We start from the raw sequence: 19,464 nt of genomic DNA on the forward strand, positions 1-19,464 counted from the left end.
CAATTGAGCAAGTAGCTAATATATATCCGCAATCATGTAATCTTAATATCTAATTATATCTCCTCTACACCCAATATTAGATAGTATGTAACGAACAAATTATTTCTGAAGTTTCTTAATTAGTTGTATGACATCTTGTACTAAAAAATAATAGATGAATAACATCTATGAGGCACGTAACTTACATTATTATTCCAGCTGAGGCTAGATATATACACCTAATATTGACAAAAAAGAAAAGTCAATATATTTAAATAAGATTAACAACCTAGTCATATAATTTTATCCATTAAGAAATATCATAATTCTTAATCTTAATTAGTGATTTTACCTCTTTAATTTAGTCTTTAAAAATATTTTAACTAGCCCTTTCAATTTGAGTAATCAATCTTAAAACTTTTGAGTTGGTTAATTATATGGATGAGCATGCAACCTCTAGCACGAATTGATATAGCACGAACAACCAACTTAATGGCCACATTATAATTGTTTGGTTTGGGGCTAGCTAATAGCATGGGGTTCCCAACCTCAAAGATGTCGTTTACAAGAAGTGTAACCAACAACAAGAGGCATTATTGCAAGTTTTGGAATCGTCGAAAGACGGATGGTGGTGGTGATGAGGCCATCAAGATTATGCGCCGTAACACGAGCTTTGACTCGATCCTTTCCCGCCAAAGTTTGCTTAGCCATGGCCCTAATGAACCAACAATTATCAGTTTGTCGTCTTCATCAATGAGTTCTTTGCCTAATGAGGATCACCTAAAAATCGAGGAGGTGAATAAAGTAGGATTTGAGAAAGAAGAGCATGATAATCAAATTAGTTATAGTTTTGGTGATGAAGACGAGGTAGAAAGTCATGAGGAGTGTATGAAAATGTCCCGTTCACCTAGTTTCAAGGTGTATGTAACCCGATCCGATATAATTGATGGTAACTTTTTATTTTTCATTTCCAAAACTCAATGTAACATTTACTCTGTATGATTGATCATCGTACTTCATTATTCTTTCAATACTAGTTAAAATTTGACATGATATGAGTCTACACAAATAAAAATTGGTCGCTTTTACATACGGAGTATAACCTTTTGCAATCATCTTCCACGTGTTTTTAATTTGATGAAATCTCATTCAATGACCTTATGAAGCACAAATTACAATCCTTAATATAATTATTTATGTTATTGGAAACTTATACTTTTGTACGTTTGCAGATAAACAAAGATCAAGATCGAACTCGAAAGAAGATAATTCTGGAATTGGAAAACTTAAAAATGAACCGCCAATAATAACATCCACCGATACAGACCAGGTAAACTTAAGAGTACATAAGTGGATTGTGGTTCCAAAGAATGAACTTACACCAAATTTCATTTACATGTCTTTCCATTACGACTCCCTATATACCACGTAAGATACTAAAATACCTTATGAGCTGTGCCATAGTGATCACATGCGTCAAATATATGCTAATTATAAAAACATAAAGCTCTTGTTTGACATCATTTTTTGTTTTAGTTTAAAAGGTATTTTTATTTTTCTATTGTTAGTTTTCAAAATAAGCATAGCTTTAATAAGTTTGACTGATTTTTTATTCATTATATAATATATATTATATGATTTTGAAAGAAAAAAAAACCAAAAAACAGAAAATCATGTGAAATGAACCCTTAGAAACTTAGATAAGGTTAGATTACTTGGATACAATTTAGATTATGCAATCCATAAAGCATGCATGAGTATTAGTTAATGTAGGGTTTAATTTTTACGAAGACTTTAGTCCATTAATTATTATGATCTTTAACCTTAAGTTGCATGTTAATTTTCCAGGTAGAATCAACGAATTATTCACCCAACAAACCAAAGATATGGTGTAGGCTTCGAGGAATATTACCCAAACATATAGGTATGAAGACCATGTTCGGAGCCGCGGTTGGCTGTTACAATACTAACAATAGTAACGGTAGTTTCTCCGATTCCGACACCGACGAGAAGAAGCATGCCAATGGAGCTGTTGACAAACGAAAAGATTAGGAGATCACAATTTTTTCTTATCATAGTAAACATAATTAAAGATACAAAATTTGGATTCATTGTATGTTTTTTTTTTTTTTGCCCCTTTTAGTTCTGTACTTGTGAGGATCCTTCTCAACCCTGCATAAAAGTGGGAGTTGGTTCCTCTACATAATGCAATGTAAATTAATAATATAGTTTATTATATTATACCTGGATGTATGATGCACTCAATTTACAAATTCTCATCTTCTTATTATTAATAATTTGACAAAAATAAGTAAGCACATGATGGGTTATAAGAAAAACTCTCAAGTATATTACACCCGATTATATCATGAAAATCTTCAAAAATTGAGATCATTCTAAGTTGACTTATATCAAGAACAAAGATCAACTAAAATTGGACTAAGCAAAACGAACATCTTCATGCTTATAATAAGAGTTTTATTGATGATACTAGAAATTGGGCCAGTATGAGGATTTGGGTCATCCATCGTTTGGGTCAAAAATTAACTTCATTTTTTTTTTTTTTTTTTTTTTGTTGTTAATTTTAAAACAATTGTTTGGGTACTAAAATGGTCATACCCATTTTAATCTTGGGTAATTCTACCCATGTAAGCCCAAAGGGCATAAAAAAGGTCTAAAAGACCCCAAATAAGTCAAATGCATCAATATGGCCTTCAACGGCCCACATATGTACTTTTAGGGCTCACAAACCTACTAATGTACTCCTATAAATACCCCTCAAAAGGCATAAGGTAAAAAGAGGTCACTCTTATCATCTAAGATGACCATACTCCTCCACTCTCTCCCCTAAACTCCTCTCAAAATATGCATTGTTTGGCTACTAACTTGGGCGTCGGAGGCTCCGCCCCGGGGTCAACCCCCGGGGCTCGGGGTTCATTTTGCAGGTCCATTCAAGGCCCAAATTCGAGGTTCTCAGGCACCCCTCCAAGGCCTGGTTAGCTCATTTTTTGCCGAAATAATTTGGCGCCGTCTGTGGGGAGACGAGTTCTACTACCCATGAAAATCCACTAATTCATGGCTACCGTGTTCTATCACGAAAATGGGTCAAAATTTCCAGTAAGTTTAGCCCAAAGTCCATTAAACAGTCGTATCTTTCTTCAGTTAAAGCCTTGCTAAAAGCTGAAGTGAGGTATATGAGTAGTTTTTTTCGAACTACCACTTAGCCAAAGGTGGCAAAACTCATTTCCACTTTTGATTATTTACTAAACACAATTGCTTCATTTTCTCCATTATTGTGCCTTCTCAAACACATACTGTAATTGAACAAAGAAAATGGTGGAAAAAGGCAAGTCAAAGTATACTGTAATTTAAGTGGAACAAACTTTGTTCATTGTGCCTCGATATGCACGAAGGCATTCGGTGGTGGCATTAATTAATCTATGGGTTTATTAAAAGCCACCAACATAAATCCAGAATAAGTAAATACTAAAGCTAAAGATCTTGTCCTCGTCAAATTGCCGAGGTCTATATCACGAGCTTAAAGGCTCGCAACTCCACCACTAGAACGACTCATCGTTTCATCCGAGGCACCCTTGCCGAGGCCAACGTGAGTCAAGGCTAGTGTTGTAAAGTGGGTCAAATCTTTTCACACCGCATCTAAAGTAGCAGCCGAAGAAGATCTGAGGTTGTCTACCATTATTGTTGAAGCTTAAAAAAGCTTAAACTATCACCATGCTAAAAAATCCGAAGCAAATAGCTCGGATCAGCAAAAAGGAATCCGGAGCTCATCGAGCCGAGGCTATCCGAAGGTGCTTCAGCCCTTGCCGAAGGCGTTCTGGGCAAGCCGAAGGTTTTTCAGCCGACACCGAAGGTGTTTCAGCCCAAGCCGAAGGTGTTCTGGGCGAGCCGAAGGTGTTTCAGCCAAAACCAAAGGTGGTTCAGCACTGCTCCCAAATGCCGAGGCCCGGGCTAAGGCCGATAACCCTTGACGAGCCAAAGCTAGCCATTACCGAAGCTTATCTCCCAGCCGAGGTTCACCTCGCCGAACTTCGAGCTTCCAGCCGAGGTTCACTCTCGCCGAAGCTTAAGCTCTTAGCTGAGGTTCACCATTGCCAAGGTTAAATTGCTCAATGCCAAAGGTGGTGCCGAAAATTGGTTCATCCGAACCAAAGCTCACCCAGCTAAAGGAGTTTTAGCCAAAGCCGAAGGTGTCTCAGCCTAGGCCGAAGTTGGTTACCCGAAGGTGTTTCAGCCAGGCCGAACTCAGGCTAACCAAACCCGAAGTTGGTTTCTCGCCGCAGTAGAGGCTCACCCGAGCTTAAGGTTCATCCGAGCCGAATGCGGTTCAGCCAAACCGAATCTCATCCGAATGTTTTCAACCAAAGCCGAAGGTGGTTCAGCTCACCACCTACAAGTGCCGAGACCGAGGCAACTCATGATACTTCAGCAAAATAAAAAAAAAAAAAAAGAGAGAGAGAAAGCTGAAGCTATAAGGAGGAAGCAGTCAGAAGGTTATTTTCCTTTTGATATTCTGAGAGTTTATGGTCATACAAATTACTTTTGATTTTGATAAAGTAAATAGTATGAAGACTATTCACGACATCCCATCATCTCAAGTCTCAATTAGACAATTACACAATTACCTTACTTGCTTACTACTATCCTTCCATCAAGTAGTGGGCCCAAGGTTGTGATTTGGGCAAGATGTGTACACTTCATATACGCATATGTATTCATCAATCATCCTCACGATGATGATGAAAAATATAATCATCCATCATCCTCACGATGTTAAAAAAAAAAAAAAAAAAAAAAAAAGCCTACCTATCAAAATACTTCAGCAAAATGAAAATGGCTCTTAATATTTTGAGTCAATATTTTCCTCAAAAAAATAATCATCAACCATCCTCACGATGACGATGATAGTCCGATCCTTCGAAATTCTTGGGGTTTCTCGGACCAAGAGTAAGCTCTTTCTATCCCCGGATCAAGAGTAGTAAGCTCTTTCTATTCCCGGATCAAGAGTAAGCTCTTTCTATCCCCGGATCAAGAGTAGTAAGCTCTTTCTATTCCCGGATCAAGAGTAATAAACTCTTTCTATCCCCGGATCAAGAGTAAACTCTTTCTATCCTCGGATCAAGAGTAAACTCTTTCTATACGGATCAAGAGTAATAAAACTCTTTCTATCCTCGGATCAAGAGTGAAAAAAACTCTTTCTATCCCCGGATCAAGAGTGAACTCTTTCAGTCCTCGGATCAAGAGTTTTATCTCTTTCCGGATCAATCCTTGGATAAAGAGTGTTGCCTCGTATGAACTCTTTCAGTCCTCGGATCAAGAGTAATAACACTTTCAATCCTTGGATCAAGAGTGTTTCCTCGTATGAACTCTTTCAGTCCTCAGATCAAGAGTAATAACTCTTTCAATCCTTGGATCAAGAGTGTTGCCTCGGATGAACTCTTTCATTCCTTGGATCAAGAGTAATAACTCTTTCAATCCTTGGATCAAGAGTGTTGCCTCGTATGAACTCTTTCAGTCCTCGGATCAAGAGTAATAACTCTTTCAATCCTTGGATCAAGAGTGTTGCCTCGTATGAACTCTTTCAGTCCGGATCAAGAGTAATAACTCTTTCAATCCTTGGATCAAGAGTGTTGCCTCGGATGAACTCTTTCAGTCCTCGGATCAAGAGTAATAACTCTTTCAATCCTTGGATCAAGAGTGTTGCCTCGTATGAACTCTTTCAGTCCTCGGATCAAGAGTAATAGCTCTTTCAATCCTTGGATCAAGAGTGTTGCCTCGGATGAACTCTTTCAGTCCTCGGATCAAGAGTAATACCTCTTTCAATCCTTGGATAAAGAGTGTTGTCTCGGATGAACTCTTTCAGTCCTCGGATCAAGAGTAATAACTCTTTCAATCCTTGGATCAAGAGTGTTGCCTCGGATGAACTCTTTCAGTCCTCGGATCAAGAGTAATTAACTCTTTCAATCCTTGGATCAAGAGTGTTGCCTCGGATGAACTCTTTCAGTCCTCGGATCCAGAGTAATTAACTCTTTCAATCCTCGGATTAAGAGTGTTGCCTTGCATAAACCTGAACAAATAAAGTCCTTCGACTCAATTTCTATGAACGAATTATTTGGGAAATTGAAACAAAACCCAACTCATTTTTCAAATAGAATTGGGTCTCGGGGGCTAATTGTTTGGGTACTAAAATGGTCATACCCATTTTAGTCTTGGGTAATTCTACCCATGTAAGCCCAAAGGGCATAAAAAAGGTCTAAAAGACCCCAAATAAGTCAAATGCATCAATATGGCCTTCAACGGCCCACATATGTACTTTTAGGGCTCACAAACCTACTAATGTACTCCTATAAATACCCCTCAAAAGGCATAAGGTAAAAAGAGGTCACTCTTATCATCTAAGATGACCATACTCCTCCACTCTTTCCCCTAAACTCCTCTCAAAATATGCATTGTTTGGCTACTAACTTGGGCGTCGGAGGCTCCGCCCCGGGGTCAACCCCCGGGGCTCGGGGTTCATTTTGCAGGTCCATTCAAGGCCCAAATTCGAGGTTCTCAGGCACCCCTCCAAGGCCCGGTTAGCTCATTTTTTGCCGAAACAACAATTATTTAAACATTTTTGGCAGGGAAGAACTGAAGAAGTTAATAAAACGGTGGTGTCAAAAGTTTCAACTCGAGACACCCGAAGACTCTAAGAGTGTAGAAAAAAATTCATGCAATTTGTATTATTGTCGTGTACTATTATTGAGGGAGCCCCAGTTAATCTCAGAGATTAACAATCTAATTTATCTCCTCTCACAACTTTATGTGTTGAAATCTGTGCCACTTTATTATTTTACTTTTATCATTTAAAAAATAAAAGAAAATTAATAAATTGTGAGAGGAGATTTATTCACATCATTTATCTCAGAGATCAACTTGAATTTACCCCTATTATTATTATCTTTTATTATTATTTTTTTTTACTGAAAATCTTGTACTACGTATTTGATTACGTTTTGATGGAAGCACGTACGTACAATTATGTATTCATAAAAATTATTGCCTATTCTAAATACTTATAACAATCTGAGACTATTCCTGGGAGTTTAAAGATAGATGCACATATTGATGTATAAATGGACTATAACTATACAACGAAATCAATTCAACAATATATATTACTCTGGTATTCAACACTACTAGTAATAGGCTGATTTTCGACGGACTGGTTCCGACGGACACGAAATTCCGTCGGAAACATGGGAAATTCTGACGGATTTTTATTCCGTCGGTTATTTCCGACGGATCTTAACAATCCGTCGGAAATTTACGACGGAATGTAAATCCATCGGAATAAATGGGCTTTCCGACGAAATATTCCGTCAGAAATTTTATTTTGCGACGGAATCTCGTCGGAACATAATTAAAAAAATTAGAAACCCTACATCCCCTTTTCTTATCCGCTTCCCTTCCCCCCTTCTCCTTCTCTGTCTTTCCCATTGATTCGCTCTCTCCTTCTCCTTCCCTCTCTTCTTTTCTTTCCTCTTCTCTTTCTCGCCTCTTTCTTCTCCTCTCTTTCCTCTTCTCTTTCCTCTCCTTTTCTATTCTCTTTTGTTTCTTGGCGGTTTGAGGGTGGTGTAGTTGCGGCATGGTGGTCGATTTCGCTTTAAGGATGGTGTTAAACAAATTAAGGGTTTTTTAAGGTCAAATTCGACCACTAGATCTAGTGTTTTCATGGTCGAATTGGGCCTTATTAAACCAAATTCAAGGTTAAATTCGAATCCAATTCAAGTTTTCAGGTATGTATTTGTGTTTTTAATTTTTTTTTGTTTTTTTTTTAATTTTAATTTTTGGGTTTCACGTGGTGAATGTGGAGTGTTTTGTGTTGTGTGTTTTGCGTTGTGTGTTTTTTTTTTTAAAAAGAAATTTTGGGTTTAATTGTCGTCGAAAGTGGAAGCCGTGGTGGGTGGTGGTGGGTATGTTTTTTTTTTTCTTTTTTTGGGTTTGCCGGAGAAAAGGTGGAAGCCGTGGTTGTGGTGGATGGGTGGGGATCTGGTGGTCGGTTAGGGTTTGGGGTGGGTGGGGATCTGGGTGTGGGAAGGTTTTTGGGGCTACTGGCTTAGGGTTTGGGGTTGGGTGGGGATCTGGGTGTGGGAGGGTTTTTCGGGGCTACTGGGTTCAGGTTTGGGGTTGGTGGTGGGGCTACTGGGTATTGCAGTTAGGTAGGAAAAGGGTGGAAAACAGCTGGGGTTTGGGCAGTGGCGGTTGAACGTGGTGGTGAGTGGTGGTGTAGGTGGCTTTTTTTATTATTTTTTTTTGTAGAAGTTTTCGACGGAATTTCCGTCGCAATTTTCCGACGGATTTATATTCCGTCGTTATTTTGCGACGGACTTTTTCGGGCCGGAAAATCTCTTCCGACACATAAATTTCGTCATAAAAGGTCATTTTTCCTACCAATGCTTTTTCGACGGAAAACAAGGTGTTTCCGACGAAAAAATTCCTTCGGAAAACGCTCTTTTTCTAGTATTGTAAAAAAATGTATAAAAAGTTAATGAATTTATTAACAAGTAACAACGCTCAAATTTTATAGTTTGTATTTCCGTAAGTATTTATGTGAAAGGGTTTCATAACTATAGAATTTGTTGTATATACACCCAGGTGTACTGTATACCCAACTAACTTAAGGTTAATTTTTGCTCTTCATTTAATTATAAAATGAAAAACAATCATCAAAACAAAAACAAATACTTATGGGTGTACAGTAGACCCGGGTGTACATAACAACCACTCGCATAATTATGTGGCGTAGCGTTAGAGATGGTATGTCAATGGGGCGAGGCAGATATTGGCCTTCCCATCCCCATCCCACCTAATATTTTCATCCCATCCTCATCCCCATCCCCGCGGTGGGTTTAAAATTCATCCCCATCCCCGCCCCCTCGCGGGTATAACTCCAAAACCATCCCCGCGCCCACCCCCCCACTTGGATATCCACCCCCACCCAATCCCCACCAAAGATCCGCCTAATTCCCACCCAAGACCCACCTAATCTCCGCATCTCAAATACACAATCCTACATAATTAATACGGATTATAATAATAATAAAAAACAATCTTAATATTACACACGTTTTTGTTTATAATATAAGTGTAGAAGTATTATAATTAATATTTTATTTCACGTTATTATTTTATAAAATAGTATAAAGATATATAAATATGTTTTTAAAGACATAGAGATGTGAGGATGGGCGCAGGTACGAAGTGGGGTGGAGCGGGTACAACTTAAAATCCACCCCTGCCGCATCACCTACGACGGGTATAGTTTTTATTTCCATCCCCATCCCACTACTCGCCAAATCGAGACCCATCTAAGACGGGTCTCCTACTTAACCCGCCTCACTGACATCCCTACGTAGCGTAACATAACAGATTTACAGATATAGGAAAGGAGTGAAGTGGGTCGGTGAGTACACAGTGTATTTGGGGCGTATAAAGTATAAGCCCAAAAAATGACCCAAAAATAGAGTATGATCATCTCCTTCCTTTTCCTCCGGCTCTGCTGAATACTGATCTGCTCTACTAGTATTACTTACTGCGTACCCCTTTTTTGACTCTCTTTTCTCTCTCCTCTCTTCCTTTCTTTTCTACTGCAAAATACCTTCAATAGATCATGTGATTCCACCCCCTCACTTTCTCTCTCCTCAATCTCTCTCTCTCCTCCTCCTCCTTCTTCTTCTTCCGCTGTAATTAAATAGTCAATTTATTTCTGCACTTAGCTCTACTCAACAATTTCACTAGGTTTTTTTTTTCTCTTTTTTTTTAAAAAAAAAAAATAATAAAAATGAAGTCGTCATTAGGAAAGTTGAAGAGATTTGCATTCCAGAGAAACGATGGAAAAGATAGGAAAGAGTTTCACCCTCCTCCTCCTAAACTCGATCATCTTGCTCTTGCTTCTGAGGTTTTTTTTTTTATTTATTTATTTATTTATTTTATAATTTTATGATTTCTTGAATTTTTTTTTGATTAATTTGGATAAATGCTTTGCAATGTTGTTAATTGAATTTGTTGATGCTTAATTTAATTTTGGATTGAATTTTTATGAGCTGCATTTTCTCTAATTTCTGTAATTTGTCAACTCTATTGTTGAGTAGGGTGAATTTTTGCTGTGAGTGAATGTAATGAGTGGAGTTAGGGTTTGGTGAACTTGATTACTGTGATTTTAACTGAAGTTTGTGAGGATGCATGAGTGAATTTATTGATTTATGTCCGTTTTTTGGTTTCTGATTGCAGGAGATGCAGGACATGAGGAATTGTTATGATAGTTTGCTTTCAGCTGCTGCTGCTACTGCGAATTCGGCATACGGTATGATTATAGCTCTATGTTTCGATAATCGAAATGCATGTCGATATAGGTTTTTATCGGTGTTAGTAAATAGTTCGCTAGTATGAGATTGTAATTGCGTTTGTAATTCGCTATCTATTTTGTTCAAATTGCGCCATTATCTACCAGTTCACTGTTATAGTCGTCCTTTTCAATTGAAATTGAGAATTACAAGGAATTGTCAGTTGTTGCAACTATCTGACTACTCAAAGAGTATATATACATGCTTTGAAGTGTGAACTTAAGTTGATGATCAACTACTTGCCTAATGAGACCCACTCATATAAAGAGAGTAGTGAGGTTATGACATTTCAATTAGTTCAAATTTTGGAGACCAACATTCATCAACAGTTAGCTTCTGTAATAGAGATTGGGATGCAACCTTTTTGTTCTATGTCAACTTAGCTAGTATTGGTGGCCATACTCTTTTGAGTATAAGACATATTGATTTCCAGTATAAATTTTACTTTTGGTAGACTCCAGGGCTCTAGGAAAGTTGATATTTTGATGTCCTCAACAAAAATAGTTAATGTTAACCTTAGGATACTTTCCTACTTGGCTCATAAGAACATCCCAATGAATGGAGTCTTTATAGGTAAGGACACATATTATGCTCAATTACCTTTGTATGTGGGAAATAGGTACCTTGTAGTCTTTAGTTGCTTCTCAGTAACTTCTCTTGGCAATTTGGCTTTTTTTCTTATCTTAGTACAAATCACGTGTGATTGTCAAGGTCCTTTGCTCTAACTATGATGTCCCCTTAGACGTTGATGATGTTGATTGATGAATTACTTTTATAAGATCACCCTAGCATAAAAGAAAATTGGTTTTTGCATGGAAATTATCCTTTTTTTTCTTGCCTCCATTATGTGCTCCCAAAATATTAGGATGTTAATGAATTGTGTTATACTTCGTATGTCTTATTTATTGGAAATATTGGACATTCCCTTTGATCTTCAAGAAATGACTAATAGTAATAGGTGGAGCTTCCAATTTATGATAATTTGGTAGAGTTGAGAATGATACCAAATTCTTCTAGCTTGTTGGCTGTTTAATGCCCTCTTCCCTTGACATTTTTCAACTATTAGAGAGAGCTACTGTATTGTCTAAGAAGTTGTTGCGGGGATATTGTGTGAGAATTTACTTGAACACTCCATTATTTTGCTTGACTAACTTATCTTGAGTAATTATATTAATGGGAGATTCAATTCAAGTACTTGTGATAGATGAAGTTTGAGAAATTTTCTAGACTGGAAAGGGTTTAGGACGTTAGGTTCTAGGATGAAGGAGGAGCCATTATAGAGGTATTGGGGTAAGTATAAATTTTGGAAGGGTTTGGGGTGGTGTTCGTGTTTGTTGTGAAAAGGAGGAACTAGTGTTACTTTTTTTTTTTTTCCTTTTTTTTGTTTTTTTTTTGTGCAAACAGGCAGTCTTTTTATTGACTAATTTAAATTCCTTGCATTTTGAAAAAAAATTCCAATTTCGAAACTGCTAACTTCTACTCTTCCTGCAGAGTTCTCTGAGTCCCTACACGAAATGGGTGGCTGTCTACAGGAGAAAGCAGATTTGTACAAGGATGATGAGAGCAGTATGTGACACATCTTATTTTACGATTGCAAATTGTAGCTTGTATTATGTGTATACTTGTTGCTTTGTGTTTTTTTTTATTACTACCAACAGTCTGAACTTTTTGTCTGTATGCTTTGGAAACACTTTAGCAAATTGGTGACTTTGTGTACTTTTCGACTGTTGAGACTTGATCACTTGAGACTTTATCTTTGATTTGATGATAATGAAGGAATAAACTGATCTAGGAATAGGGACTCTACGGAAAATGGCAGTAAATATATAGGCCAGTGAGAGGAATAAATTATTGAGTTAAAAGATACTTTTTCTCAAGTCAATTAATGAGATTGTCTAGTTACTCAAAGGCCTGGGATTCTACTTCTCCTTGATGATTTAAATGTATTGTTTAAACAGCCATTTATCAAACCTCCTCTCTTTCTTGTATTCTTACTCATTTCTATAATTCTGAATTTAAAATCTATAACAGCTGTATGTAGTAGTGTGTACTCTTCTGAGTGTTTCAAAGGAGATAATGGACAAAACTTTGTCTATAAAATGATCACGAGAATCTATGGAGTTACTTCTGCAGCATGTTTGTTGGAGTTATTCTACCTCATTTTAGAACAAGAGAGTCATATCGACAATTATACTATGGTGATTTGTATTGTGAATTTCGTGAGTAATACTCTTTTGTTATATTTTGGCTCCTTGCAGAAAGGGTTTTCATGATGCTTGGAAAGGTTCAATTCGAACTTCAGAAACTCATTGACCATTATGTGAGTAGTAGTTGCAGCTACTTAATTATGAATAGTTTTTGTTTTAAACAAGTTTCTCATTCTTTGGTTATATATTTGCAGCGCTCCCATATTTTCTTAACAATTACAAAGCCGTCAGACTCTCTTCTTGATGAACTTCAGACTGTACAGGTTTGCCATCAGGACCTTCATATAAGCTACCTATTGTTGCTGTTACCTTATTTGCATTTTGTTTGTGTGAAATGATTCATATTTCCTCCAAAGTGCACTGTTGCATGGACTTTTCTTATTTTTTAAAACTCTGGTTATGTAACTAAGCAACAGCACTGGCGTGCTGTGCTACTTTGGTTCTGCTTCTTACCATTGTCATGCTAGTCTTGTGTTAATATATAGGATATTACAACAATATGAATAATCTATTCCTAACTCCTACAGACCACATTGTTTAAGGAAGTTTGCGACCTCTTCTAAGCTTCCTTGGGGCTGTGAAATGCTTTTGTGGGATTGCACATCTGGTTCTTTTTTGTGCCTGGGGCATAATCTAAGATCAGATCTATTTATATTCAAGTATATTTAGATAATCCTTTTTGTTGATGTAAGACCATGATTACTACATTGTTTCATTGTTAGGCTGGTTACAAAAGATTCAATTGTGACTGTTGTTTTACTATTCCCAGCTGAGGTTGCATGTGGATTAGAGTGCAGACTGAAAATAGTTAAGGCAATACTTGATCTATACTCATGGTTCATGAATTAGAAGATACATATACCATAATTTTATTGCATTCTGAGCTGTACATGTGTGTAAAACAAAGAATTAGATTAGTTTAAAATTTAATGTATCAAACTTCACAAGTGCTTAACCCACAAAATAGGTATTATAACAATTATTAGAATCCGATCCTCAACAAAATATTGTTCCCATAGCAGATTATTTGACAAGCTTGGTTATATTCTCAACAAATTCTCAAGTAATATAGATTCTTTGGCAAGCTTGGTTGTACTTGTACATGTGTTCACAAGAAATTGTAAGAATCGTAGCAGATCCTCAATGAAGCTGTTTTCTAGCGATTTAGACAAGTTTTCTGAGAGCTCCATTAGGCTGCAAGTCTTGCTTCACCATATCCTCTACTTGGCTATTTTATAATCAACCCCTTTTATGCAGCACATCATCGGATCTTTGTTTTCACTTGATTGTTCCCTACACACTGTCAAACCACTTCCTGTTGCAACACTCGAAAATCCAACGAGTTTTATGATAGCATGGACAGTTAGGGCAGTGGTGACTGGAACAAAACATTTGTGTCCCAGGACGAGGGTCATTGAATTAATAGCGATTAGTGAATGCAGTGAGTGATGATGCTTATCTAGCAATCAACACAGTCAATCTTGTTCTTTCCAACCGTTGATGAAATGTGCTTCATCAGTAAATTTATTTTGAACTTGGTCATGCTTCCTTTGTTTTACAATTTTGACTTGTGATGTTTGATTAGCTTTGAGTTCCTTAAAAATTTTCATGTAAATTTTTATTGTTTTGGTTTAAAAAGCCAAGATTGGTAAAGATTACTGATTACACTTCTGTATCTGAAGTTTGAATGTTATTGTAGCAAAAGAAATTAACTAGATGTATTTTTCTTCTGTTCACATAGGAGATGAAACAGCAGTGTGATGAAAAAAGGTATGGTCCTTGGTTCCGTAGCACTTGTCTTTTTTTTTTTTTTTTGGAATTATTTTAATATTGTACACTATCTTCAGGAGCGTTTACGAATACATGATAGCCCAACATAAGGAAAAGGGACGGTCAAAAAGTGGAAAAGGAGAAGGTTTTTCTGTAGAGCAATTGCAACAAGCTCACACTGAATATGAAGAGGAGGCAACACTGTGCGTTTTCCGGTTGAAGTCCCTAAAGCAAGGACAATCTCGGAGTCTCTTAACACAGGCAGCTCGTCATCATACATCTCAGGTTTTTCCATATGAATTTGAATTATCATATTATATGAAACTGGTACTGCTTCCATGGCTGAACTCTTTCTCGCTAAACATTTACTTTGTTTGATTTGCAGTTGAATTTCTTCAGAAAGGGACTTAAGTCACTTGAGGCAGCTGACCCACTTGTAAAGTTGATTACAGAGAAGCAACATATAGATTACCAGCTTAGTGGGCTGGATGAGGGTTTAGATGGGGAGGATGAGGGAGAAAATAGTTATGATTCAAATGATAACGGCGAATTAAGTTTTGACTATCGGCCACATAAGATGGGAACTGAAGCTGCTGCAACATCTAGAAACTCAATGGAGGTGAGCATCTGAGGAAATGATATCATTGTATCTTAAATGTTTCAGCTGTTAGTGCATGCCTAGGTTTATTGCCTATTACTGAGCTGTGTCTGTACGTATTTGTATTCCCTCATAAACCCTTGTATATTCAGTAAATCAGTAGTCAGTAAATTGGCTCTTCCTTGAGTAATATCTTCTTTGTCTTAATACTTGTCTTGATAAATTTCACATGTTAGATGATTATGTGCTCTAGTTCTTTTGCTATTGAAGTCGCTGCTACATTTCTCACATGTAATAGTGTTCATGAAGATGGAAGTCATTCTACTTTTTTAACTTGCTGTGGATCTTGTCGTGCCTCTGTGCTGGATGGCAACTCTGTTATGGTTGGTAGCTGTCATTTTGGTTCAATGAATGGGCGTTTATCTGTGTTTTGACAACTTTGATCAAAATGTTTCTGGTGGTTCATGCTGTGTTGAAGACATGTAGTGTCATGAGTTATTGTACCATATCCCTTTTAGGAAACTTTTACCTTGTACATTTACCAATCCACCCTTACTAAAACTCATGTGAAGTGCCCCCACCCCACTTGCATATAATTATTAATTAAAGTCATTCCTTGCAAGGAGAAGGACACTTTTGTCTTTTGCCTTTCTCTCTCCTCCTACCAAATTTCTTGTCCCCCCGCCCTCCCCCAATGGTGCAATATTCGTAGAATGAAGTACTACCTCCGTTAATAGTTATTTGCAATATTTACCAAAAAAGGGTGCTACCTATTATTTGGAACAAAAAATATTTCTTTCCTAATATAGTAACTTTTTATTGGTAAAATGACCAAAGTACCCTCATTTAAAAATTAACCCATAATACTACACATAATTACAAATTATTATAGCCCTAATCTAACTTAATCATCTAAGCTTTTTTCCCCAAAAAATCAGATTAATCCCTAATTTCATCTCCCCACCATCTCTCTCCTCCATCTTCATCTCTCAGTTAATCATCATCATCTTTCATCTTCTTCGACCTTCTGAACTGATCATCATCTCTTATCTCTCATCTTTCTTCCTTCTTTATCTTTCATCTCTCATCTTCTTCTTCATCATCATCTCTCATCTCAGTTCGTGGGTGGATCTTGGTGGTTTGTGGGTGGGTTCGGTAGATCAGGTGGTAGTTGTTGTTTGTGGGTGGTTTATTTGGTGGTTTGTGGGTGGCGTGGGTGGTGGTTCGTCGGTTTTGGGTGGATTTGGGTTCGGTGGTGGTTTTCTGGGTTTTGGCTTGGTTCGTGGTGGTTTGTTGCGTTCATGGTGGTTTGCTGGGTTTGGTTGGGTTTCGGTGGTTTTGGCTGGGTTCGTGGTTGGGTTTCGGTGGTTTTGGCTGGGTTCATGGTCGTATTTCGGTGGTTTTAGTGGTGGAGGGTGTCGGTGGGTTTGGTTGTTCTGGTGGTTGTCGGTGGTTTTGGGTTTAGTAATTCTAGGTGTCGGTGGTTATGGGTTTTTGTTTAATTTGTTTTTTTTTCCCAAGTAGGATTAATACTTAACCAAGTGCCCTTATTTTTCAATAATCACACTTTAAAAGTTTTGCCTAGGAGTTCGTGCTACCCCCCTTTGTTGCAAATAACTGTTAACAAAGGTAGTATATGAATATTTGTATACCTGTTACGTTCTGGTGGCTGTTAAAGTTTTAAAACCTGATTTCATTTTATTTGTGCAGTATGTTTTTACTCTCAAAGAAGTGTTTATAAAGTAGTATGACACTAGGATCAATTATACTTTCTCCTGTCTGATTTAATAAATGAAGTCAAAGCATGAGACAATATGGAGGAGTCACTGCACATAAAAGTGCTTAGCTGCCTGCAACTAATTGTGCATTTCTAGTAGCATCTGGCAACTGTATCTACTTGCTTAAATAATAATGAGTAGTTTACTCCTGAAATTTACCCCTACCATACTCACATGCACTCTCAGCCTCTCAAGGTATGTATCTTGTTAATTTTCTATATTTATTGGCTCTCATTTCAGCTGGATCAAGAAGACCAATTATTTCCTAAAGCCTCAACTGTGGACAATATAGAGGTATCTCCAGATTTAGATTTTCATCTTCTGAATTTACAAACTTCTGATACATAATTGATGAAAGTATGGCTTTTATTTTATTCTGAAGTTTAACGCCATTCTCTCTGGCTGCAGTTCAGTTTAGAGAAAGTCCATGGAGATTCTCAAATGCTAGAAATTGAACCTAGGGCAAGCAGCTACAGCCACTCTGCACCTATTATTCCAGAGAAAAAGTTTGATCCAGCTGAGAGAGCAAGGCAAATGCGTCCATCCCGCACACAAAAGTTTCATGCTTATGTACTGCCTACCCCTTCTGATGCAAAGAGTTCCAATTCTTCAAGAACAAGTTCAGCTCCTCGTACAAGGCCAACAACCACGATTTCCAATATGTGGCATTCATCTCCTTTGGAGACCAAAATGAATAAGAGAGATTCAAAAGAGGATAACCAGACATTATCTTTCTTTAAAGCACACACATTAAATGATGAGAGAGATACCAGCCATGAAAACCAAGCCTCTACACTTCTGCCCCCTTCTGGGGCTGATGGACTTTTATATCAACAGAGGGACTCAGTTGATACATCTGATCATAAGAAACTAAAAAGACAATCTTTCTCTGGTCCTTTAAGCAGTAATTCCCGGTCAGGGAAACCTGGTTTTTCTGCTAGTGGCCCCATTCCTGCTTCAAAGCTTCCCCCCTTGCGAGCCTCTGGCCCCATGCTGCCTCAGCCTTCATCTCCAAAAACATCCTCACGTCATTCTCCTCCATCTGTATCACCACCCAAGATTAGTGAGCTGCATGAACTTCCTAGGCCTCCAGGTATTGTATCCAACAAACCTACAACATCCTCTGCTTCAAGTGGTCTTTCAGGTCCTTTAGGGTCAAAGAACTCAGAGTTTTCAGTTGAAAATAAAAGCATCTTCGCTGCCTCCAATACAGCATCTCCCTTGCCAACTCCCCCATTGACTGTTCCACGAAGTTTCTCTATACCTTCGAGCCACTACAGAACGAAGGCAAATGTCACAAAGCTTCTGGAATCTCCTCAACTTAATGAAAAAGATATTGCTTCTCCTCCACTGACGCCTATGTCGTTAGCTAATGCTAATGCAGTTTTAACATCTCCTAGAGCTGGGACTCAGTCTAGTGGAACATAAAGGTAACTATATAGCTTGCACTGTCTACTTTTCCTCTGGCAGATTCCTGATTTAACATGCCTGCTAGATCTGTGAGAATATATAGTGCCTGTGGTGTTTGAATTTTTACTTGTTTGGACCGTGAACATTCTGAAGTTTGGCTTTTAACTTGATGAATAAAACTTTGCTGTGAATAGCTAAGAACTCAGATCACATTGTCTTGCCTTATGAAACTTGTGCAGGATTAATAAAACTACATTGTTACTCTAATTTCTCATTTCACTTCCTCCATTAGAACCCTGTTTTCAATTGTTATTGGTTACCTGTATTTCAACTTCCCCCATATATTTATAGAGGAAGAACGAGTAATAAATTTCATACCTATATTTTCTGCAATTGTTGGCCCATAGAGTTGAGATTCTGGAGAAGTAGCAGGATATTCTCTGCAGTAGACGAGGATCCCTTTACACTTTATTTAACTTATTTAGCTTTAGGCGGCTAACTTACTCTGCATTCTGCGACTCAAAGCCTTTCACCTTTTACATAAACATACGACTTATAAACCCTTTGGCACAATTCTGTTATACTCAAATTGACTTATCATTATAGACTTTCTTTTAGCAGAGTCGGACATTTTTCTTGTTAGATAATCCTTTGTGCTCTTGTACTACTTGTGTATGATGTAATGATGTATCCATCCACAAGGTTGAACAATTAAGTACTTGCCTAGTTGACTACATACATCAATCTCATAGTAAAATATTCTGTTAGCAATTACAAAATCTCTCCCTTTTTTTTTTCCATGTGTTAACTGATGAACATTCTAATTTTTTTTATTTTTTATTTATTTATTTTTTTAACTTGTTTCAGGTGTAAAAAGTTTACGCAGTTTTGTTCCCAAGACAAAAGGTACTAATTTATCTGCCTCTTGTGATGGGCGCAGCTATGTATATATTAAGTTCCCCGTCTTGTGTAGGCATATAAATTGCAATTTTGTTATATCAGCTGTAGCCTTTGCAAATTCATATCTGGGGCAATTGTATGTAACAGTCCTTGTAAGTTGAGTAACATTTAGCCTTTGTATTTTAAGTGAATAATTTTTCTTTTCCCCGACAGGGGAAAACGTTTAGATTTGAAAAAAAAAAATGTTTTTAAGTTTTTATCATAGCAATATAGCAAGAAAGATTGCTCTAATTTGGTGGCTATTTGCTGAGCTCTAGCTCTTAAAAGTCTAAGACCATTGTGTATTGTGTATGACCGTTCTCAAGGACTATGTGTTGAGAATGATAAGAGGGAAATAATTCTTAGGTTGCATTTTGGTC

The 19,464-nt window shown here is 37.4% G+C and overlaps 1 protein-coding gene across 1 annotated transcript; it reads left to right on the forward strand.

Annotated features, from left to right (window-relative positions):
- The first annotated feature begins 9,568 nt into the window (after nt 1-9,568).
- On the forward strand, nt 9,569-19,307 carry LOC145562113 (uncharacterized protein At2g33490-like). The gene is made up of 11 exons (XM_081622294.1): nt 9,569-9,937; nt 10,270-10,342; nt 11,874-11,948; nt 12,641-12,702; nt 12,784-12,852; nt 14,331-14,359; nt 14,437-14,644; nt 14,745-14,978; nt 16,976-17,029; nt 17,144-18,165; nt 19,013-19,307. The coding sequence occupies exons 1-10, from the start codon at nt 9,821-9,823 to the stop codon at nt 18,161-18,163; spliced, it is 1,941 nt and encodes a 646-aa protein (XP_081478420.1). The 5' UTR covers nt 9,569-9,820; the 3' UTR covers nt 18,164-18,165; nt 19,013-19,307.
- Nucleotides 19,308-19,464: the final 157 nt, after the last annotated feature.

Source organism: Chenopodium album, chromosome 10 (genome assembly GCF_948465745.1).
Source record: "Chenopodium album chromosome 10, dcCheAlbu1.1, whole genome shotgun sequence".
In the NCBI taxonomy this organism is placed as follows: domain Eukaryota; kingdom Viridiplantae; phylum Streptophyta; class Magnoliopsida; order Caryophyllales; family Amaranthaceae; genus Chenopodium; species Chenopodium album.

Excerpts from the sequence above, each read along its gene's own strand:
- LOC145562113 (XM_081622294.1), top strand. The coding sequence starts at position 9,821 with ATGAAGTCGTCATTAGGAAAGTTGAAGAGATTTGCATTCCAGAGAAAC. Across the intron at positions 12,853-14,330 it reads ATGAACTTCAGACTGTACAG|GAGATGAAACAGCAGTGTGA; the intron begins GTTTGCCATCAG and ends CTGTTCACATAG. Across the intron at positions 14,979-16,975 it reads CATCTAGAAACTCAATGGAG|CTGGATCAAGAAGACCAATT; the intron begins GTGAGCATCTGA and ends CTCTCATTTCAG.